The following is a 24245-nucleotide window of genomic DNA, read 5'->3' on the forward strand; positions in this document are numbered from 1 at the left end:
TACATCCCCATGACTTAAATTTATTTTATAACTGGAAGTTTGCAACTCTTAATTCCCTTCACCTATTTCACCCATTCTCCTAACCTTCTTCCCTCTAACAACCACCTGTTTGTTCTCTGTATTTATGAGTGTGTTGAGTATGTTTTTGTTTGTTTGTTCGTTCATTTGTTTTGTTTTTGAGATTTCAAGTATGAGATCAACAGTATTTGTCTTTCTCTGACTTATTTCACTTAGCATGATATACTCTAGATCTATCCATGTTGTCACAGATGGCAAGATTTCATGCTTTTTATGGCTGAGTAATATTCCATTGTCTGTGTGTGTGTGTGTGAGAGAGAGAGAGAGAGAGAGAGAGATCTTCTTTATCCATTTAGATTTATATTCTGGGGTTTCTGTTCTGTTCCATTGATGTATATGTCTGTTTTTGTGCCAGTACTATACTGTTGTGATTACTGTAACTTTGTAGTATAACTATACTGTTGTGATTACTGTAACTTTGTAGTATAGCTTGAAACCAGAGATATCACTCTTTCATTGAAGTTGTAATTTTAGTCATAGTTTGAAAGCCTTTTGCCACACCCAGGTTATGATGGAATTTACCCAATGGTTTCCTTTTTTCTTTTACATTTGAATACTTTAACAATTTAAGTTTATTGTGAGGTATAGTATGAGCTATGAATTCAAGTTCATCTTTTTTCAAAGTTCTATATAGTTATTCCTAATATCATTTATTTGAAAAGTCTATCTTTACCCCAGTGATTTGAGAATCTGTCTTTATCACATACAAAATGTCTTATGTATTGAAGTTTATTTCTTGATTTTCTATTCTATTTCACTGGTCTTTCTATTCATTAAGAATAGCATACTATTTTTAATTCCAGAGGCTTTCTGGGTATGTTTTACTATCTGGTAAGGCTAATCTCCCTTATTTCTTTTTTTTTCTTTTTCAGGATTTCTCATAGCTATAATTGTACATTTATTTTTCCATATGAACATTAGAATCAACTTTATCAGTCCTAGAGAAAAGAGTTGGTATATTTGTTTGGCTCACATTACTTTACTCATTTACACATGCATATATGCACACATAGATGCATACATACACATACATCCATAGCTTTATGGACATCTTTCCTTTTTTTCCAGGTCTGCTTTCATGTCTTTCAGAAGTCAAAGTTTTATTCATAAAGGTTTTGTACTGTTCCTAAAATTGTACGTTTTGTGTTGCTATTATATTATTCTTGATTTTTATATGTTGATTTTATATTCTTGCTTATTGGATTACTTCACTGTTCAATTTGGTTGTATTGTTGATTCTCTGAGGTTTTACAAATATACTTTCATGTAATCTGCAAGTATAGTTGTACCTCCTCAAATTCTTATGCCACAAATTGTCTTCTCCTACCTAATTGCATTGGCTAATATTGTCAATACAGTGTTAAATAATAGTGAAGAGTGTGTTTGCCTGTTTTAAAGAAGAGACAGACTGCAGAAGCTTAGAGAAGTTCAGTAGCTTAAGATCACAAGCTAGTAAAGGGCAAAGCCATGATTGATTTTCAGGTCTGTTGTACTCCAGAAACTTCCATTCTTTTTATTCTCTCATGCTGCCTCTGGAATTTTTAAAGATTTGTTTAAAGGAGATAAGACTCCTTTGTAATTTCCAGCCACTCTCAGGTGGATTGGAGAAATCCTACATATTTAATGTTTTGATCTAGCAGTTGACCCGGTGAACATGCCTCTTTTCTTTTTTGTTTTTGTTTTTGTTTTTTTTCGTGTTTTGCAATATGCGGGCCTCTCACTGCTGTGACCTCTCTCGCCGCGGAGCACAGGCTCCGGACACGCAGACCCAGCGGCCATGGCTCACGGGCCCAGCCGCTCCGCGGCATGTGGGATCCTCCCGGACCGGGGCACGAACCCGCGTCCCCTGCATCAGCAGGCGGACTCTCAACCACTGTGCCACCAGGGAAGCCCCATGCCTCTTTTCTTGTTCCCTCTTTTTCTACAAGTAAGGGAGAACATGCCCCAGCTTTAATCTAGATATCTTTCATTCTTTAGAGTCATTATTTACAAGGACCAGAGGATTGAATACATTTCCTTGTTTCCTTGACAGGAGCTCAATTTGGAAATGGAAGACCAACAGGAGAACCTGGACACTCTTGAGTACCTGGTCACTGACCTGAGCTCCTGTGGCTTTGCCCTGGACCTGTCCCAGCACCAGGACAGGGTACAGAACCTCAAAAAGGACTTCACAGAGCTACAGAAGACAGTTAAAGAAAGGTGAGTTTTCATATGTATGGATCAGTGTCATGGAGCTAATTTTTTCTTGCTTTTGAATGAAATGACTTTCTCTTCCTTCCTTCTTCACCAGAAAAGATGGCATCAAAATTCTGCTACTGAGCCGTAGGAGATTGGAAAGTGCCTCTTTCAGACAAAGCTATTCAGTCTACTGAATGCTTAGTGGTCTTTCAGTTAGTAAATAGTGAGTTCCTTCTCAGTAATGGGATTCAGTTCCCCCTCAGTACAATCAAAAGTCCAGGTCACCTGGACCAAATTTGGGGCAGCAAGTTGGATTTGAAATAATGAGAAAAATTGGAAGAGACTTCCCAGACATAATTAAGGATTATATTGGAACTCACACTGCTTGTTTTGACCACATTTAAGTTGCTGTTTCGGAGGAGTTTCTGGATTCTTCTTTTAAGGCAAACATGGGAATACACAACAAAGGTAGATGATTTCAGGTTATTAGCTCACAGTTGAAAAGCCATAATTCCTCCATTAGAAAGCCTCATGTGGGTTTAAAAGCTTGATAAGACTTCTCTTGGTTTAGCCATAAATGTCTCGATTTAGCAGATGATGGCTTTAGTGACTAGGGGAAAGCAGTTGCTCAGCGCTTATTTAGTGCAGGTGAAGGGGACAGGACACAGGCCACGAAGGCTTTGTTTTTCTTGCCCTCAGCTGAGGGCTATTTAGCTATATAAAGAGCCAGGATCTCTGGCTTGAAGTCTAATAGATGTGACCATTTCCAAAACTTAATTTCAGAATTGAATTCTCCTTTCTCCTTGATTTATTTTACTCATTGGTATGCTTAGCCTAACTTCTCTGAGCCTCAATTTTGGCATCTTCCTTGTTAAAGGAATTAGCATTTGAATTGGGCCTTGAAAGAGTCAAATACCTAAAAAGTAGCAGAGCTGGCCTTGAGATCCAAAGCCTGCATTCTTTCCATTGTATCGTAGTACCTAAATAGCAGGCTCCCTTTAGTTTTTCTCATTTTCACTTTAGCCTAGAGTAAGATTGAAGACTCCTTTCCCCAGAAATGTCCAAACAAGGGCAACAGATTCCTTAGTTTGATGCTCTCCTACATTATATGTGGTTGTTTAGCCAAAGCTGCCATGGAAAAGATTGTGAGAAGGAAAGGCCCTGTTAGGAAACTGATGCCTGGAGTCCTAGAATGAATGTAGTTGAAGTTCACGTTGACTTCTTTACAAGCTTAGTCTGGCAAGTAACAAGTTGTCTCTGTTGACAGAGAGGAAGATGCATCATCTTGCCAGCAGCAATTAGATGAATTCCGGAAGCTGGTTAGGACTTTCCAGAAATGGCTGAAGGAAACCGAAGGCAGTATTCCACCTACAGAGACTTTCACGAGCACTAAAGAGCTGGAAAAACAGATTGAACACCTGAAGGTAGGTGAACAGAGTCTCTCCAGGAATCAGGCTGGACAGCAGTTTGGAATCTTGTGTGGACTCATTTCCACCTGTGGTGGGCAAATGGTGTGAGAAATCCAAGTTATCCATGTGTATCAGAATAGCAGTTCCTCCATTTTCTCCATGTGAGTCCAACCTACCCTTACCCAAGCACTGAGCACCAAAACATCTCCTATTTAAAAGCCAAAACCAAAAAAGTAATCTGGGAATGATATCTATAAAGTTTCAGCTGTCTTGGGGATGCCTGTCATGCTGTGGCAGGTCATAAAAAAGACAGTTGTCAGAGTCCAGTCTTGAGAAGATTACACTCTCATTGTATGTTTGAGAATTAGACAATTATATGTGAGCAAGTGACCAGATATGTGATCAGAAAATTGAGGAGAGAATTTCTCCGCAACTAATAAAGGAAAAGTTACAATCACATGGTTGGAATGTACCTGCACGGGTAGCATCAGCCTTTCTCCCATCTGTTGCAGAATCCCTTCTCTCCTAATTTTGATTCATAGTCATCCAGCTCTATTTGCACCTCTAACATGTTTCTTATTTTTGTTGAAACCAGTCTCCAACTAACGCCCATGCATTTGTCCTTATTTTCTTAGTAAAACATGATTTATCTTGGATAGATGAAAGAGAAGAGCTTTCACAGAGAGAGTGCCAGGAGCATTTGCTGTGGGGAGTTCCCTAGGACAGAGGTTCCCTGATTTCTTAGTTCATGGTTCCCTTTGTGTTTCAAGACATTTTTCATGGCATCTCAAGGCAAAAACCAAAAAAACACCCAAAAAACTGAAAAACCTCACTTCCTAAGTGGTCAGGTCCAAACAGCTTAACAGTAGTTGTTCACATGGTGTCCAACAGATGTCACTGTTTTTCCCTCAAAAATTTAAAGTATCCTGTGAGTCAGTGCATAGTTTGGGAACTGCTGGCTCTTTGGAATCAAGAGTGACTAATAAAAGAACTGACACACTCTGAATTGGCAAGGTTCAGTTTGAAGCTGGGCAGCATGAGCTTGCCAGATGTTCATGGCTCGATGTCATTCTCTGCTGCTGCTTTGCAGCTTGAGGTCGAAAGCAAACTAAGTAGATTGTGAGGGAGATTCAGGATGGAGGAAAGGATTGAAGGCTAGGATGGTGTCCCAGCTTGGAAAAGAGTAAAATTCTATTTCTGTAGCAGGCAGTTCCCAGCTTAGAGACAACATGACCAGATACTTTTGTCTTAGAGTAAATGCCATTGTTTCCTAACAGCTTTCTGTGGCGGTTTGAGCTCTGACTTCAAACCCAATATAAAATTCCCTTGAAAAGGCAAGTGTAGCCTATGATTCTGTATGTTTCTCTACATCTCAATACCTAGCTCCTCATTTTACCCTCCAATTACCATTTCCTTTATATTCTTTACAAGCACGGTATTCCCTTTGTCCACCTGTCAAACGCTTACCTTAACTCCGATCTTACCTCTCTCCAGGCAGAGTTGATGTGTCTCCTTTTGTGCTCTCAGAGTCTAGTGGCTGTGCATATTTCTGTAATAGCACTATCACATTATAATGCCATCGATAATCTGAGCTCTTGGTTTTAGGAACTGTGTCATAAGCCTATTTTGTATCCCCAGTGTTTGGCACAATGCCTGGCCTATAGTAAGTGCTCAAAAAATATTTGCTTGATGAAGGAATGAATGAATGAATGAATGGGAAGGGCCTGAATATTCCAGGATATCATTCTCCCACATCTTGGCTGGCTAAACCAAGTTCTGGAAATGGCTGAATAAATGAGGATGATTGCTTAATGCTTATCAAAACTTTAGGGAGTGTATGTAGAACAGGTGTCCCTACTTATGAGGAGAAAGCCTCCAGATACTACATTTTGCTAATTTGTTCTTTAAACAGGGTCTCCTAGATGACTGGACAAGTAAGGGAACGTTGGTAGAAGAAATCAATTGCAAAGGTACTTCTTTAGAAAATCTCATCATGGAGATCACAGCACCTGATTCTCAAGCCAAGACAGGTGAGTGTGGGCTCTTGAAAATGTAGTGAATAAACATCATTCTTCCCTTTGCCCTTTGGTGATGACCGCTTATTGAATAAACATTAGAATCAAGGTTGGATATGAAAACCAAGGATACTTCATGAAGCAGTCTTCCCCTCAACCTGATCTGTTTTCCCATTTCCTTTGTAACATTGCTCCATTTTGCAAAACCCCTTCCTGTGATGGGAAAAAGTAAAGGGACTAGTTGGCCCACTTAGAACTGTGACATGAACATAGAAGAATTAAAATAGGATTTTTCATCTTGAGGAATTTCTGTCTTTTAAATATGTGAATGGATGGCTATGCATTAACTTTAAATTAGGGTCAGCCCTGGAGGGTATGAGCATGATATCTTGGGAGAGGCTAAGTGTTTAGGAGTCAGTATTGATACACCAGGAACTGACACACTTCTTAGAAGTGCATACAACGATTGTGCCCAACTATATGAATTATCTCTGCCTACAAATTAAGTCTTGCAAACAAAATGCATTCTGAGGGCTTCCCTGGTGGCACAGTGGTTGAGAGTCCGCCTGCTGATGCAGGGGACACGGGTTCGTGCCCCGGTCTGGGAGGATGGGCCCGTGAGCCATGGCCGCTGAGCCTGCACGCCCGGAGCCTGTGCTCCGCAGCGGGAGAGGCCACAACAATGAGAGGCCTGCGTACCGCAAAAAAAAAAAAAAAAAAAAAAAAAGGCATTCTGAGCTCACAGTCACTTGCTGGTTGTCAGTTGGGATCTCCTAGGTTTTATTACCAGACTATGTTAATGCATTCCTATAGTCACTTAAATAGTAAGGGCAAAGTTTACTTTCTTTTTTTCTCCTGAGAATGGCTACTTTCCTATTGTATCCTAAAGTTTAAAGATGTCTTGGAACTATCTAGAAGTGACAACATTTCAGAGAATTGGTGATTTTTATATTCTAACACTTAAATTTCTAAGTTCATTGACTTATTAGTGTGTGACATCACCCAGCAAACTTTTTCTATAAAGGGCCATAGAGTAAATATTTTAGGCTTGTGGGCCATATGGTCTCTGTCACACTACATGTCTCTGCCATTGTAGCACAAGAGCAGTCATAAACAATATATAAATGAATGGGCGTGGCTGTGTTCCAGTAAAACTTCACATACAGAAACAGGCGGAGGGACAGATTTGGCTGGTGCACTAAAGTTTTCTGACTTCTGGACTAGATCAGTGGTTGTTCGAACTTTTTACAGTACTGTAATTTTTTTAAAAATAAATTTCATGTAGAACTATAAGACAAATAAAAATATAAGTGAATTTATAGCGTTTATCTATTATGAAATTCATCAATGAGAATATTGAGGCTATCGGGACTTCCCTGGTGGCGCAGTGGTTAAGAATCTGCCTGCCAATGCAGGGGAAAAGGGTTTGAGCCCTGGTCCGGGAAGATCCCACATGCCACAGAGCAACTAAGCCCATGCGCCACAACTGCTGAGCCTGCGCTTTAGAGCCCACGTGCCACAACTCCTGAAGCCTGTGCGCCTAGAGCCTGTGCTCTGCAACAAGAGAAACCACCACAATGAGAAGCACATTTGCCACAACTAGAGAAAGCCCATGCACAGCAACGAAGACCCAATGCAGCCAAAAATAAATTAATTAATTTTTAAAAAATGATATTGAGGCTATATTAGTGAATATGAAAATTTGGAAAAAAGAATTTTTGAATGACAGCTTTATTATTTATTTCTCAATTTTTTCCTTGGTTGCATTGTATCCAGAAAATACGTTTCACACAGATAAATAGTTGCAAATGATGGCAAATGTTTTTAGAAGTTCACTTTACAATCTGAAGTGTTAAGAATTCTCTTACTACACAATTCTACCCTGATGAGAGCCTGCTCTGAGTAGATATACCTCAGCCTTTTTTGTCATTTTATTTAATGGAATTCATATGTGCTGTAGATGTTTTTCTTTGTATGTGAGTGGACATATGTAGGTTTGAAAATTATAGAGTGCTAATGAAGAACTACATCTTTTCCCATCAGTGACACTCAGAAAGAAGTTTAACTGTATGCACAGAGGTGCAGGAGCTACTTTATTCTCTCCAAAAAGCAGCGTAAATTGGCTATATCTACTGGGTTAAAATGTGGTGTTCAACATAATTGAGATGTGCATGTTTTACTGCCATTTCTAAGTACTTAGGAATACATTCTGAATATTAAAATTAAACCAAACATTTACAGAGTCTCTAAAGCACCTCCTCAGGGTGCTTTGAAAACCAGTTTGAAGATCACTAGCCTGAGTGCTCTTAAAAAGTTCTCTTCCATCTCTGAAAACCCACGCGTGTTCTAGTTCCTTATGGTCGTGGAGCTCTTTTGGTTTCGTAAAGTGCTTTCACATACACTACCTCACTACTTCTCACCAGTAACCCCATGAGAGCTGACAAGATAGGCAGTATTATCTTCATATCCCAGAGAAGATACCGAGGTCTGTCCATAGATTAGGGCTCATGTACTGAGTTAGTGACAGTCTTGGCTACGGCTGTCTTCTCCAAATTACTAGTCCAGGTTCTTTTTGGTCATCACCAGACTGCAGTGGAATATGATCTTTTGGTTTGATCCGTTTTTTAAATTGAAAATACAATAGTGTTAGCATTTCAAAGTTTTACAGTCATTATTGTCTAATATAGAACCTTGCACTTGACCTTTTCCACAGTGAAATCAGTGCATGTGAGACTCTTATTCTGCCCTTTGAATGTTACATTATGTCATGACTGTTCTTCAGATTTCTTTATAATCTTTGTAATTACACGATCTGGTTTTTACTTATTTGGGATACTCCTGAAACACAAGGAATCAACTTGGGGAGAATATAGGTGAAATTGTGGTAATTAGAAACAGAACCAAAGACCCTAAACAGAATTTATGGGAATGTTTATGAGCCAGATTTATTGACGCTTAGAATTTCTGTTTTCTGGTGGGGGAAGGGGAGCAGAAAGTCATGAAAAAAAAAAAGACGGGATCTTTTGAAACAATATAGGAAAGGCTCATTTTAATGTCTTTACTAAAAGAATGCTGCTTTCTATGTCCTTAATTGTACTTATTGTTTATTTTTATTATGTTGAAGAACATTGATGTTAAAGTTGAACCTTTTTGGCTGTATTATAAATCCTCCTCGTTCTTAAGTATGTCGAATGCCTTAGTCATTCTACTAATACTTGCTTCACAAAATTAGGGCAAGGTCCAAAGAATCCAAATTGGAGATTTAAGAAGAGAATTTGGATTTCCTCTAGAAAAGGTTAGGGTTAGGGTTAAGGAGCTGAAACTCCCAAGTGACTCTGTTGCCCGGCAGCTAAAATGATTTGTCTCTTTCCATGAGTATGTTGTCTTGTGCTGTGTTAACTTCCTGATATCTGAGCTTAAAGTGAGTGCCAAAGAATAAATTCGGTGCCTGTATGTATTCCTAACACACTTGTCTTGCCTTGTTTGTCTCTCTGTCCTTCTGCTCAGGTTCCATACTGCCCTCTGTAGGAAGCTCTGTAGGCAGTGTAAACGGATACCACACCTGCAAAGGTGAGAATGCCATTTTCAACAGTGCCTCTTCATTGGGTGTGTTAGGACAGTGTTCATGTTTGCATCTGTGTATGTTTCCATATGTGTGGAAGGATTGCTGCCAGGATGGGTGTGAGGGTAAAAGTCTGGGGAGAAGCAACTGTGATGCCTCTTTGTTGCTAGCTAGAGGCTAAACAGGTTGGCAACCAGTGAAACAAAGTTACTAAGCAAATAAACTGGACCACTAGATAAGACCAATAAGGAAAGACCTGGAAGAAAATATATGCAAATCTTTGAATTATAAAGAAGCTATACTAGAGGTGGTCTAAATCTAGCCCTCAGCCTCCCAGCTAGGTTTTCTTCTCTGCGGTTTAAAGAAGAGGAAGTAGAAGAATGCCCCAAATCCTTCACTCCCTTCACTTTTGCTGCTCCCGTGTTTGCTTAGCATTTTATTTATACATCTGAGTGTATAATGCCAAAATCAGAAATCAGATTAATGAGAGCTCTTTTGCTTTTCGTATGTAAACAGGAACTTCTGTGTGATTTAGCAGGAACATCATCTCTAGTTCACTAGAAGGAGTGGGAGAGATACTTAATCCTGATGAATAATTTAGTGAGGAACCACTGGGGATGCTTGAGAGCTATTTCCAGTCTGATCTCTGTTTCTGTGATGCTAGATCTGACGGAGATCCAGTGTGACATGTCAGATGTAAACCTGAAATATGAGAAACTTGGGGAAGTGCTTCGGGAACGCCGGGAAAGTCTTCAGGCTGTCCTCAGCCGAATGCAGGAAGTTCAGCAGGAGGCAGGCTTGGTGCTGCAGTGGCTGGAGTTAAAAGAGGAAGTCCTGAAAGGCATGGAGGCCTCTTCATCTCCAACCAAGACAGAGACAGTGAGAGCCCAAGCTGAATCTAACAAGGTACTGTGTTCCCATTAGCTGCATCTCAAGCACTAAGAGGAAGGGGCGGTTGTACCAGTGTACCCGCCTGAGCCCGGGGGCCTGAGAATGAGACATGGCCAACCACCCAGTCGTTACGAGCAGCATGTTTGACTTTCAAATGACTAGTATGCCTAAACTCTCCCAGAGAATTTTCTTACCTATGAAATTAGAAGTTGTTACACATCAGACTGAGAAACAAAACCAGATCTGTTTGCAGGAGGAGAATAGCTCTCTTCAGAAGCATCAGTTCATTGAGAATGGGATCTCATTTTCAATGTGATGGTATAAGCCAAATCATTCCGTCAAAGCACCTTTCCAACTCTTGGAGGGGTCTAAACAGCTGTGATTGCAGTTCATTCTAAAGATTGACATGTAGGCCTAGGGAAAATGTCAGAAGAAATAATACCATGTAGAAAATCTGGTAAAAATTTTTTGCCAGAAATTTTAGTATTCCTGTTGAGGCCTAGCATGTCATATCCTACAGCTGCATAAACATCTCCATCATCGTCATCATCGTCATCATCCATTCCTGACACTTTTAGTTTATAGGGATTAGCAGTTTTCTTATTGGGTTACTGATGTGTTGTACATAAAAGAAATTCGAATCTTGCCATCTAGATTTTCCTTTTAATTAAATATTCAAGCAGAAAGGTTAAGTATCTTAAAATCATGAAACAATCATGGATAGAATCAGAAGTCGGGCCTGTAATTGCTGCCCCATCTTCCCGTCATTTCCTCCACACTCACAGCTTTGTTTCCTGTCCAGAAATCTCATGGCATTCATGATGTTCTTTCTCCTAGGCCTTCCTGGCTGAATTGGAACAGAATTCTCCAAAAGTCCAAAATGTAAAGGAAGCCCTGTCTGGATTATTGATGACGTATCCCAACTCACAAGAAGCAGAAAACTGGAAGAAAATGCAAGAGGAGCTCAGTATGTTATCACTGGGGTGTTAACAAATTCACTAAATTCCTTGTCTTCAAAGTAAATACAGGCTTTCGGCATACCCAATAAGCAGGAGTGATTTTTAGTTAATTGTCATAAGCTAGCAAGAAGGGGCAGGGAGGGTTAGAGAATGAGCCTGATTGTGGAAAAAGTTTAGAGATTCCACTCAAAGGATCAGTATTGGCTTTCTTGGGCAAGTCATACTGACAATCTGCTGTGACAAAGACCATTGATGATAAAAATGAAAAGTAGGAAATAATCTAAACATTCTGTGAAGGAATTAAGTTATGCTGCACTCATAATATTGAACTATAAATGATGTAGGTGAATGTGTATTGGTATGAAAAGAATTATTGGCATGAAAGATGCTCATAATTAGTAAGCTTAAAGACAGGTTATAAAATAATATATATGTCGCATAAGGTATTTTACATGCGTCGTGTATGTATGTATGTAGTGTATGTGTGTACGTACTTCTGTGCAGTTTTATCCCATGTGTAGTTTCATAGAGCCACCACCGCAGTCAAGATACAAAACGGTTTGTTACTTTAGTTAAAATTAAATGCAGGTTATTTTTAACTTAAAAAAATATTAAATAATGCTCCAGGGGTCATTTCCTGTAGTATATTAGGAATGTAATTTAGGGACCAGGCTAGTGGCTGATGAGGGTAAAAGAACACATTCTCTCATTTCCTCTCTACAGATTCCCGATGGGAAATGGCCACTGAGGTGACAATGGCTCGCAAAGGCAGCTGGAGGAATCCGCAAGTCATCTGGCCTGCTTCCAGGCTGCAGAATCCCAGCTCCGGCCCTGGCTAATGGAGAAAGAGCTGATGATGGGGGTGCTGGGGCCCCTGTCTATTGACCCCAACATGCTGAATGCACAGAAGCAGCAGGTCCAGGTGAGCAGTATGCTGAAAGCTTTCGAGCAAAGAAATCAGAGGCACTTGAACCTGGGTCTGAATGCTGCTCTCAACAGGTAGATTTACATGACCCTGGACAAGTCATTTAACTTCTCAGAGTCTCCATTTCCTCACTTTAAATGAGATGCTTGTATGGTCTTTATCATGGTGCCTGTCAAATAGCAAACAGTATTGTTAATAGCATTAATGTCAGTAACTATATTATTAATATCGTTGACTGAGGCAGTAAGATGCGCAGATGGGAGACAGGGAACTTCTGACTAAATGATAGAATCATATTTTATTTTCAATCCCCAGTGGTAGTGATCCACATTACTTCATGCAGTATCTTATATCTGCCAGCTTTACTTAAAGATTTTCTGCTGATCAGATCTCAGTACCCAACATCTGCGAAATTTAGGTTGGTCCAGTGATGTCATTTCCAGTGAAATCCTGCCTAGACCCTTTCCTTGTTCCGTAGCCTTCCCTAAACTTGTTCTGTTTCTTCTCACCACCCACCAAGTCCCCTAAGAGTAGTTTTTGAAAGAACCCTTTCTTTTAGCCCCTGCATCCATGTTATTTATCAAGTCCTATTTAGTCTACTTACAAATATTTTTCTAATCCAGTGGTTTTCAAACTTTTTGATCCCAAAACCCTTTACACTCTTAAAAATTATTGAGGATCCCAAAGAGCTTGTGTTTATCTACTAATATCTATTAATATTAACTGTATTAAAACACTGAGGAATTTTTGAAGTATGTATTTATAAATTAATTTTTTAAAATTATGATGATACAACCATAACACTAACATACATAACATTTTTATGAAAAAATAACCTTTTCCAAAATGTAAAAAATTGAATAAGAGTGGCATTGTTTTATATCTTTGGCAAATCTCTTTAATGATGTCTGGCTTGGGGACTCCCTGGCGGTCCACTGGTTAGGACCTCCACGCTCTCACTGTCAAGAGCCTGGGTTCAGTCCCTGGTCGGGGAACTAAGGACCTGCAAGGCATAGCGATAAATGAAATGAAATGAAATAAAATAAAAATGTCTGACTAAATAGAACAGTCTCACAGATTTTCATATCTGCTTCTGCAGTCAATCTGTTGTGATATCGGATGTCGTGAGAGAACAAGAATTTTAAAAGGCAGATAACATCTTAGTATTATTATGAAAATAGTTTTTACCTCACTGACACCCATGCAAGGGCTTAGGGACTGCCAGGGGCCACCAGACCGTAATTTGAGAACCACCGTTCTAAGCTTCTCTTCTCCACTGTACATGCTGGTAGGCTGGATCTTGGGCCTGTTCCATTGCAGCAGCCCGCTAAAGGGCCTCTTGGTCTAGCTTATCCTCTACACAATTATCAAGTTATCCCCTTAAATCATATATCTGAATATATTAAAATGCTTCTGTAGGGCTTCCCTGGTGGCGCAGTGGTTGAGAGTCCGCCTGCCGATGCAGGGGACGCGGGTTCGTGCCCCGGTCCGGGAAGATTCCACATGCCGCGGAGCGGCTAGGCCCGTGAGCCATGGCCGCTGAGCCTGCGCGTCCCGGAGCCTGTGCTCCGCAACGGGAGAGGCCACAGCAGTGAGAGGCCCGCGTACCGCCAAAAAAAAAAAAAAAAAAAAAAAAAAAAAAAAATGCTTCTGTAGCTCTTGGCTGCCTATTGAACAGAGTTCAAATACCTCTCACTGTGGTGCATGAGACTTTTCACAGGCTGGTCCCAGTTTGTCTTGCCAGCTCTTCCCCCATATACCTGGGCTTCTTCCCACACCGGATAATGGGTTCTTTCCTGAACACACTGCACTCATAGATCTCAGGATCTCTGTGCCTTTGCTAATCCCAGGCCCTTCTCTGAACCAGCCTTACTCTCTGTTCTCTTGGAGAACTCACGTATTCTTTATTGTGTCACCTGTGAAGCCTTTCCTGATTTCCCTCTTCTGCTCTTGTCATCCCCGGAGGAATTTACCACCTTTACTTCTTGCTTTCACAATTCCATGTTCACGTCAGCATTTTATCATTTTAACTTCTGTTACATTCTATTATAGTTCATTATTTGCACATCTGTTAGTCCTTGAGGTCCTGTTGTATTTATTTTTATGCAGTGTAAGTGCTGAGTACTTTCCATAAGTTTTCTTGTTTAATCCTAACAACAGCAAGTAAGTACTTTACTATCCTCTTTTTGCAGATAAGGAAGCTGAGATTTGGAGAACTTTTAAAAACTTGCCTAAGTTTATACAGTTTAGTGAGTGATGGAGTCAGGATTTGAACGCAGGTGTCTAACTACAGAGCCTGTAATCTCAACTTCTTTGATGAGTGAAACAGTGAATAGAAATAAATAAAAAGGAATGGTACTTGCTTTAAAGAAGCTTTTTATCTAATTGTGCTATATTATAATGTGCAGATTCTATGTGCTGGTGGAAATTCGAGAAAGGAACTAAGAAAAGTAGGACATTAAGAGTTGAAATGGCAAGCCCAGCCAGTAATATAGCTCACTTTGGGACCCAGGGTTCCAAACTCCCCATTCAGAGGCCTGGGTTTTGCCTGGCAAAGCTGACAAGTGCCCATCCAGTAAACAAACTTTGGTTTCCCAACCAAGGCCAACCTTAGTAACTGATGTTGAAACGGTATAGGACAAATAAGGAAAAGAAATAAAATAGACACAATCAATGATCCTTTCAAAACAGGTTTTTATTAAGCAGTTGTTAAAAGTGATACTGCATTTTCCTAGTAGCCTGGTCTTTGGAGTTTTCTGGTGTATTTTCAAAAGGAGTTGGCACTGCTTGGCACAATCCAAAATCAGTTTTTGTTTTGACAGTGTTTTCAGATCTGTCCTTTTCTCTCTAAACATCGTGGTGTCATTTCTATTACAGTTTATGCTGAAGGAATTTGAAGCACGCAGGCAACAGCATGAGCAGCTGAACGAGGCAGCTCAGGGCATCCTAACAGGCCCTGGAGATGTCTCTCCTTCCACCAGCCAAGTACAGAAGGGAGCTCCAGAGCATCAATCAGAAGTGGATTGAGCTGACTGACAAACTTAATTCCCGTTCCAGCCAAATTGACCAAGCTGTTGTCAAAAGCACCCAGTACCAGGAACTGCTCCAGGACTTGTCAGAGAAAGTGAAGGCAGTCAGACTGCGACTGAGTGGCCAGTCAGCCATCAGCACCCAACCTGAGGCTGTGAAGCAGCAGTTGGAGGAGACCAGTGAGATTCGATCTGACGTGGAGCAGTTGGACCACAAGATTAAGGAGGCGCAGACACTCTGCGATGAACTTTCAGTGCTCATTGGAGAGCAGTACCTCAAGGATGAACTGAAGAAGCGTTTGGAGACTGTTGCCCTGCCTCTCCAAGGTTTAGAGGACCTTGCAGGTGAGGGATACACTGCTGCCATTATTAGTGGCAAGCCAAATGGAGGAGTGGATTAGTGGTCCCAAGAATCTAGGGTGACCCTTAAGTAGCTTTTGGACTCAGAGTAGTGTTACTCTATCCCTTTGTCCACCTACAGTGAGGACTGCCGTGGTCATTACACATTGATTGGGCACTAGCAATATGTGAAGCTTTACACACCATAATCTAAGAGATAAGAACACTAATATAAATCTAGCCAGCAGGTAGAGATTCCTAGAGGTACTTATAGGTGGAGTTACACGCATACTTTCACTGATACTCACTTAGTTTCTTCATACTATATATGTACGCACACACACATATGCCATATATACAAAATTAGAACATGTTCTAGACTTTTTAGGATGGCCTTATACAAGAAAAAATTTGTCATTTATTTGTTGCCTCTTTTTCTAGAAACATTTATGGCTTTTTACCAGCTTAGAAGTTAAAAGTTTACTTCTGTTACTCATATCACCTTACAAGGTTGATGTGAGGGTTAAATAGGATATAGTAAATGAAAGAGCCTCGCTATGTGCTTCTTTTATGGTAGGCCCTCAATTAGCATTAGTTTCCTTTTCCTAAGATTAGACCATGTACTCTCAGCAAACATTTTAAATGCCATGTTCAGACTTGATTTAAATTTGATTTTCTCATTTCAGCTGATCGCATGAACAGACTCCAGGCAGCTCTTGCCAGCACCCAGCAGTTCCAGCAAAATGTTTGATGAGCTGAGAACCTGGTTGGATGACAAACAAAGCCAGCAAGCAAAAAAACCGCCCAATTTCTGCAAAATTAGAGCGGCTACAGTCTCAGCTACAGGAGAATGAAGAGTTTCAGAAGAACCTTAACCAAACACAGTGGTTCCTATGAGGTGATCGTGGCAGAAGGAGAATCTCTGCTTCTTTCTGTACCTCCTGGAGAAGAGAAGAAAACTTTACAAAACCAGCTCTTTGAGCTCAAAAGCCATTGGGAAGAGCTTAGTAAAAAAACTGCAGACAGACAGTCCAGGCTTAAGGACTGTCTGCAGAAAGCTCAGAAATATCAGTGGCACGTAGAAGATCTCGTGCCATGGATAGAAGATTGTAAGGTCAAGATGTCTGACTTGCGGGTCACTCTGGATCCAGTGCAGCTGGAGTCCAGTCTCCTGAGATCAAAGGCTATGCTGAGTGAGGTGGAAAAGCGCCGCTCCCTGCTAGAAATCCTGAACAGTGCTGCTGACATTCTGATCAACTCTTCAGAAACAGATGAGGATGATATCCGGGATGAGAAGGCTGGGATCAACCAGAACATGGATTCCATTACAGAAGAGCTACAGGCCAAGACAGGGTCCTTGAAGAAATGACTCAGAGGCTCAAGGAGTTCAGGAAAGCTTTAAGAATATTGAAAAGAAAGTTGAAGGGGCCAAACACCAACTTGAGATCTTTGATGCTCTTGGCTCTCAAGCCTGCAGCAACAAGAACCTGGAGAAGCTAAGAGCTCAACAGGAAGTGCTGCAGACCCTGGAGCCACAGGTGGACTATCTGAGGAACTTCACTCGGGGCCTGGTAGAAGATGCCCCGGACGGATCTGATGCTTCCCAACTTCTGCATCAAGCTGAGGTCACCCAGCAGGAGTTCCTAGAAGTGAAGCAAAGAGTGAACAGTGGTTGCGTGGCAATGGAAAGCAAGCTGGAGGGCATTGGCCAGTTTCACTGCCGAGTCCGAGAAATGTTTTCTCAGCTGGCAGACCTGGACGATGAGCTCGATGGCATGGGTGCTATCGGCAGAGACACTGATAGCCTCCAGTCCCAGATCGAGGATGTACGGCTGTTCCTTAACAGAATCCAAGCCCTCAAGTTCGACATAGAAGACTCTGAAGCAGAGTGCCGACAAATGCTGGAGGAAGAAGGGACTCTGGACTTGTTAGGACTCAAGAGGGAGCTAGAAGCCCTGAGCAAACAGTGTGGCAAACTGATGGAGAGGAGTAAAGCCCGGCAGGAGCAGCTGGAGCTGACCCTGGGCCGGGTTGAGGACTTCTATCGGAAGCTGAAAGCACTCAATGACATGACCACAGCGGCAGAGGAGGGGGAGGCGCTCCAGTGGGTAGTGGGGACCGAGGTGGATGTCATCAACCAACAATTAGCAGATTTTAAAGTAAGTCTTACCCTTGTTTTTTAATCTTTTTCTGTCTAATATGTGTATTTCTTTTCTTGTAACTTGGAGACCGATTGAGTACACATCTTAACTTCTGTCCCTGGTTTCATTATTCTCACTTCTATCACCACCATAGCACACGGTTTGGAGACTAGACAGTCTCTTGGACTTCTGGGCAACAGGTTTGAACATTTTTCTATTGTAATCTGTTTTAGTGTTTATAAACAATTAAGGGTATAGAAAGAAATGTCCAAACCTTATTTCTTACTCTAAGAATCTTCTCTTATGATTTCTTGAGATTTCAGATTAACCAATTTTGTAACAATAGTGAATGTTTGTTGAGGGCCCTGTTTTTCGTATCGAGGTATGAGAATCCATAAGATAAACATGGGCTCATCTTGCTAAAGTGTGGATTTTTTCACAGATTTTGAGGGAAAATTATTGATGTGTTATTGATGTATTATGAGACAAAATGAAAAATTCTCATGAATTATTAAGACCAAACATGACGCTTCAAAGAAATTTTCCACTTGTAGCACGTAGTGCTTAAGACTACACCTTAGACTCCTCAAGAGCACAAGTTCTCTGCCCGTACGAGAGTTTGAGAAGCACTGCCTTAACTGCAAAAATATTTTGATTCTTTGCCTGAGTCAGAATTTCCAGTCCTGAGATTTTGTGAGTCTATATTAAAACAGCCGGGAAGATGAGAGGAGTTGACTCAAAAGCGCAGATTTGCCAGGTCTGGGTTTGGAACCCAGGGCTGTCTGCTGGGTCTTGGCTCTCACTGCATGAGCCTTTCACCCCAAGACTTAACCAAAAAGCGCCTCGCTTCCCTGCTGGAGGCCTGTTTGCTTGCTCCTTCCTTCTTGGTGCCTGGAGTAGATTTGGAAAGGATACCTTGCTTCCATCACCAGTGGTGATTGTTCCTACTTACACAGTAACACTCTGCCATGAGTTACTTTGTTCTCTCAGAGCCCCTGCCTGTTAGGATTCTTTCTGTTAAAAACATGGATGGAAAGGTGGTGTTGACACCAGGCCAGAGCCACGTGGTCCCGAAAAAGATCACAAACTTGTAGGCAGGATCCAGATGTAGAAAGATGGCTGTTTCAGAAGGGCCCTCTAGCTTGGGGGATGTTTAGCACACTAAGGTGAGACATTGGCCGAAGACCCCCTTACAGTGCAATGTGGAGCAACACAAGTCATCGTATTTGGGATTCTTGAGGCACCGGGTGAAGAAAGGGTAGGTAGAGAAGGTTCAAAGCCATGAGCCCACATGTTATCCTCTGGGAAATGCCTACACCTAATCCAGTGGCTGGGTGGCCTTTCCTGCTTCACCACGTGGGCTTCTCTTCCCTCTTCCATTGTAAGCCTCTCAAAAGGAGAGGCTCTGCTACAGGCATGCTTCATTTATCTGATTTACTTGGATCTGGGTTACTAGAATCAACTGTCTAACCAACTAAATGAATTTTTTAGAAAAGTGAAGCTTATCCCTTGAGGCACCAAAGTAGTTTTATCAAACTAGATTCTGGTGTATATGGAATTATTTTAACTTTTACTTGCCTAATTTCCTAAACATTATATTGTATGTAAGTTCTTATGAGTGCTGGTTAACATTACTAAACAGATTATACTGTTCTCTACTGTGGTGAGGCTGCTTTGTACTAAATGTTCTTAAATTACCACGCAGTTTGAGTTCTGTATTGAAGTCCTTGTTTAGGGCCTCTAATTGCTGAACTGGTTGGGTTGGATGTATGTGTATGTGTATGTATACATGGGGGGATGTAGTTTCTGCCTTTTCCCCCATTGCCCTGCTATCAGGTATTATTTCTCACTGCTTTACTTTTCACTGCTGTCACTGAGTCTGCCTTGAGCAGTCTGTCCCTTCCTTCTGATCTTCTGTGAGCTAGAAAACTAAACAAGCCTGTTAAAATTGTATTAAATATGACCTAGGATATAAAAAAGAATCCACAGGCAGGCATATATAATGTTTGGATTTGAGGACAAGCGATTGTTTCCTTTTCATTTAATCCTTGGTTTCTAGAGACATTCAGAATTTTGACGCTGCTGAAAGCTTTTGAGAAATTATTGGACATTCCCATATTTTATTTGTATCCTAGTGTGTAGCCCAGCAGCACTCAGGGTTCAGTAGCCGCTTAGTTGCTTGGGATAACAGACTTGTTCTGCTGCTTTCTAAGAAGAAGCCTCCCACCACCGATACTGTGGATATGGCAGCTGGGGCCAGTGTGTGTATCTGCAGGGAGCTGGTGGTGACAAGGCAGGATGAGAAGATGAGTGCGAGAAGGAGGGTGGTGAAGTTGAGTGCCCGTGTGTACCCTCCTCCAGCTGGGGGTACAAATCAGAAGCCTGGTTCCACAGGTCCACCTTGTAAAGTCAAGGGCTTTGGGAAGAGTTTTTGCCTCCTCCCAGCAAAGGTTTTGAGGCAGGAGGGGAGGAACACAGTACTGGCTTAGCTCATGCTGAGCTCATGGGAAGTGAAAACAATGAGAAGGGAAAAGCTCTGTGTGTCAGTTCACAGTTCCCTAGAGGCTGAGCCAAGGGAAGGTCCTTTTGGACCCATTCTGAGGACTGAGTCATTTTCGTGATCTGAGCGTTGAGTTCCTGGGTTGATGTGCGGAGTAGTCCAGCGATAGATTAATCTTCCCTCACACCAGCAGCAGGCCGGATGCAGACAGTGTGACTCTGCTTTCAGATTCAATTTTTTTTTTAATAAGAAAAAGCAGAGATGAAGGTAAGTATTTTAAAAACAGTGTTCGCTTTAAGTTTTCAACTCTTGTCTTTTTACAATGGGATCACGCTCTCAGCACAGAATCTGCTGTAGAGAAGAGGGTATGAAATCTGTGAGACGGAAACGTGGGCTGTGCTTTGACCTAGCTGACTCCACGGGGGATGGTCAGAATAGAGAAATGAGTCAGGTCTGTGGAGAACCCCAGGCTTACTTGGGACTGTGCAACAGTGCTGAAAAATGCTAGGAAAGGCAGTTAGCCTCTGGGAAAAGTTACTTCCTTCTTAAATGAATGTGAAAAACTGAAAGTCATTATTCCTAGGAAAGACTTCCCCCGATTGCTTCTGAATAATTGATAGAATCTGGACAGCCAGCGAGGACCTATCAGATGGGAATGGAAGAGAGTCCTTTCCCACTAAACAAGCAAAAACCTCAAACCTCCTGAGTTAGGCACTTTACTGAGTTCTGCTCTCTGTTGGAAGTAGAAAGGAAGAAGCCATTCCAGGAATCACGAAAGAGAATATTGAGCATGTTTGCAGAAAACTGGAAGGAAAAGACTTTTGGCTAATCTCTTCAGGAAATTCTGTTTTCCTGAACAAGAGTGTCTCTGATTAGTGACGAAAAGGAACTGTATATATATAACTAGAGTCTAACAAGAAAGGAGGGACCTTTATTTCACTGAAACTTAAGTCAAAGAATTCCCCCAGGGTGACCTTCCTAGGAAGGGAAGAGAAAGACTCCAGATTTGGAGAAGAAATCTGTTAAGTCTGATGGTAACAAGAAGCTTTCCTCATTTTGAAATTCCCTATGTAGGTTTTGTAATCAAGAATTGAAATCATGGTTGTTGTTGTTGTTGTTGTTGTTGTTTTTTGCGGTACGCGGGCCTGTCACTGTTGTGGCCTCTCCTGTTGCGGAGCACAGGCTCAGCAGCCATGGCTCACGGGCCCAGCCGCTCCGCGGCATGTGGGATCTTCCCAGACCGGGGCACGAACCTGTGTCCCCTGCATCAGCAGGCGGACTCTCAACCATTGCGCCACCAGGGAAGCCCAAGAATTGAGATCATTCTGAGTCTTACACCAGCTCCTCCCTTGCACCCCCCTCAGGAACCACGCCTGCCTCTCAGTCAGGACGTGTGGAGGTTTGGGGTTTGGTGGGCTACAGGTAGGGCAGCAGGCTTTCTTAGGACTGTTCTCAGTCCTGATTCAGTCTGAGTAGAGCCCAGGGTCAGGGACTGCATACACTTGCAGCTTCTGTCTGGGGACCTCTATCCTACTTTGAAGCCAGAACAAGAAAGCCCCATAAACCTGTTCATCTGATTTTTTGGCCTCATGGAAAGCAAGCATAAGCTTCACTGTGAGCACATGTGAAAACCCTTGGAGGACAGGGCCTGCCATGGAGCTGAGAGACTGCCAGTTTGCACAATGATAGATATTCACTCCTTACTTTCAAATAATTACAAAGACAGTATCAGCTCATCTTTGTCTTTGCCAGTTAGATTTACCAGAGAAGAAAGCAAGTGAGGTTAGCATTATCTACCTGCCCTTGGAGAGAAAGGAAATCACACTTGGTGTGACCTGTCTGTCACTGGAGGTTTAGGTATCTCCAGCTTTACAGCCATCAGGATAAGATGAGTAGACCCTCACCACCCCTGCCTGCTCTGCCTTGTGCTGACCCTTGGCCTGCCTTGGCTTTTTCCTTCTTCCTTAAACAAGGCTACTCCAATAGGAACTACTGGGGTCCAAGGAAGTAAAACGAATGCCCTAGAACAGGGTTTCTCAACTTGAGCACTCCTGATATTTTGGGCTGGATGATTCTTTGTTGTGGGCAGCTGTCCGGTGCATTGGAGGATGTTTAGCAGCATCCCTGATCTTTGCCCACTAGATGCCAGTAGCAACCTTTCCCCAGTGTGACAGCCAAAAATGCCTCTAGACATTGCCAGATGTCCCCTGGAAAGAAAAAATATCCCTTAGTTGAGAACCATTGCCCTAGATAGGAGAAAAGTGCCACCTGTATGTGGGAAATTTAGGACTCAGTTGGAAAAGGTGCTCGTTAAGATAAATATTGACGTGGCACGCTACCTTGTGGTAATCTGGTTATGACTGTGTAGTTAGCAACACCCTTAGGCCGGGCCCTGGATTCTTTATTTTTGCTGGTGCTGATCTGTGTTTGGTTTAAAAAAGTCTCGTCCCTTTTCCTGGCATCTGCGGTTTCTTTTGCGTAGAGTGGTTGTTGCAGGTGTTCAGCTGAGCATTTCTGTGGAGAAGAGGAACTTCCTTTGTGGAAATACTTGAGGGAGCTTCCTTGCTCTATGCCTTTAAGGGGAGACTACAGTCTGTCCTCAGCCCAGGAGCTCACAGTTCTGCTGCTGATATTTATAACCCTTATGTGACCATCCCCCTCTGCACCTCCCCCCCCCCCCAAGAATTCCAATGCTCTGTAATAATCCTCTCCACCCACACCGTAGCAGCTGGGTGGGGAGAAGGTGAAGGAGCCTTTAAGACCCTTAAGTTTGCTTCGTGTTGAACTTTTTCCAGCCCCATTTTAAAGTATTGCCATTAATATTTTAAATATCAGCACCACAAGCAAAATCCCAAGATTGTAGCCATTACATCATCTTGAAGGAGCCTCACGCCTCAGTGACGGTAGTAAAATCAAATGGAAGGGCGTCAAGAAAGTGTTGATGGATTTCACAAAAATCCATCTGGAAATTTTGATAGCAAAGGGAAGATCTTAAAGCAAAAGCGAATATATCCTCAACCAGAAGGAAGGAGTGAGGAGTTTCTCTTTGAGTTTACTGAAATTCTCCACATGTAGTGTCAACATGTAGCATTTGCAACCAAGATTGGTCATCATGTGAAACATGTGTGTCCAGAAAAACTAGAATTTATCCTGTGCAGAACTTGTGTTTATTGTTGAGTTTTGATTAGTGGACATGATTGAGATAAGCACAGACTTGCAGAGCGGGGCTGTTTCTCGCTGTGTCTAGAATGCATGGTAAGTGGTCTCAGCCTTAGCCTAGTCCTGGGCACTTTCCAGCTAGCTGGCTGGCACACGAGCCATAAGTGGTGATTCTCTAGGAGGTACGATGAGTTGCTTTTTTTTTTTTTTTTTTTTGCGGTACGCGGGCCTCTCACTGCCGCGGCCTCCCCCGCCGCGGAGCACAGGCTCCGGTCGCGCAGGCCCAGCGGCCATGGCCCACGGGCCCAGCCGCTCCGCGGCACGCGGGATCCTCCCAGACCGGGGCACGAACCCGCGCCCCCCGCATCGGCAGGCGGACTCCCAACCACTGCGCCACCAGGGAAGCCCCGATGAGTTGCTTTTAAGGGCGTTTTGTTGTTAAAGGTGGTTGGTTTACCAGGAATAAAATCAGTCCCACAGGGAGTCAGGTCAGGTCAGGTCACTGCACCAAAGCATTACTGCACCAAAAGGCTGTCTCCTGCCAGACAAACTCTTCCCAAGTCTCAGCTGTCCTGGTTGGAAAAACCTAGCTATGGGGAGAATGTGCTCCCTCCCCACCTTCCTTATTACTTTGCCAGTGCCACTACCGAGTACTTTTCAAATACCAGTCTCTGTTAGTGGCTGTGGCAGATTAATGGGATACACTTAACCCCTGGGCCTTCACAAGCTATTTTCCTACCACCAGTACTGTGATTTGAAATGTGGACCTTTCAGAACTTTGGCCACCCAGGGATGAGAATAAGTGCTGGGCTGCAAGGTGATGGTCCGTGGATCACTTTTGGGGGGTTAGGAGGAAGGGGCTCTGTATTCCTTTCAGTCCATCCTTGCTGAGCATTTGCTCTGGGCCAGTCCTTGTGGTGAGAGCTGGGGTCTCAGATAGTCTCTAGTTAACAGTGCAGTAGGAGAAACAGGCACAAAGAATTGCAGTGGTGGTGATATAGTGGTAAGAACAGTAAGAGAGACCTAAGTCTAAATTATCTCTGATCCTAACCCCCCGTAA

At 42.3% G+C, this 24245-nt stretch overlaps 1 protein-coding gene across 1 annotated transcript in view; it reads left to right on the forward strand.

Moving 5' to 3' along the window:
* MACF1 (microtubule actin crosslinking factor 1) overlaps window positions 1–24245 on the forward strand; it is a 240964-nt gene that overhangs the window by 141684 nt on the left and 75035 nt on the right. The window contains 16 exon segments of the mRNA XM_032613193.1: window positions 2111–2277; window positions 3524–3680; window positions 5578–5695; window positions 9188–9250; window positions 9907–10148; window positions 10971–11100; window positions 11816–11851; window positions 11854–12014; window positions 14895–15011; window positions 15013–15391; window positions 16072–16127; window positions 16129–16179; window positions 16181–16264; window positions 16266–16737; window positions 16740–16772; window positions 16775–17544. Of these exon segments, the coding sequence (XP_032469084.1) occupies window positions 2111–2277; window positions 3524–3680; window positions 5578–5695; window positions 9188–9250; window positions 9907–10148; window positions 10971–11100; window positions 11816–11851; window positions 11854–12014; window positions 14895–15011; window positions 15013–15391; window positions 16072–16127; window positions 16129–16179; window positions 16181–16264; window positions 16266–16737; window positions 16740–16772; window positions 16775–17544 (3036 nt within the window).

The sequence above is a fragment of the Phocoena sinus genome, chromosome 1 (genome assembly GCF_008692025.1).
Source record: "Phocoena sinus isolate mPhoSin1 chromosome 1, mPhoSin1.pri, whole genome shotgun sequence".
Classification (NCBI taxonomy): domain Eukaryota; kingdom Metazoa; phylum Chordata; class Mammalia; order Artiodactyla; family Phocoenidae; genus Phocoena; species Phocoena sinus.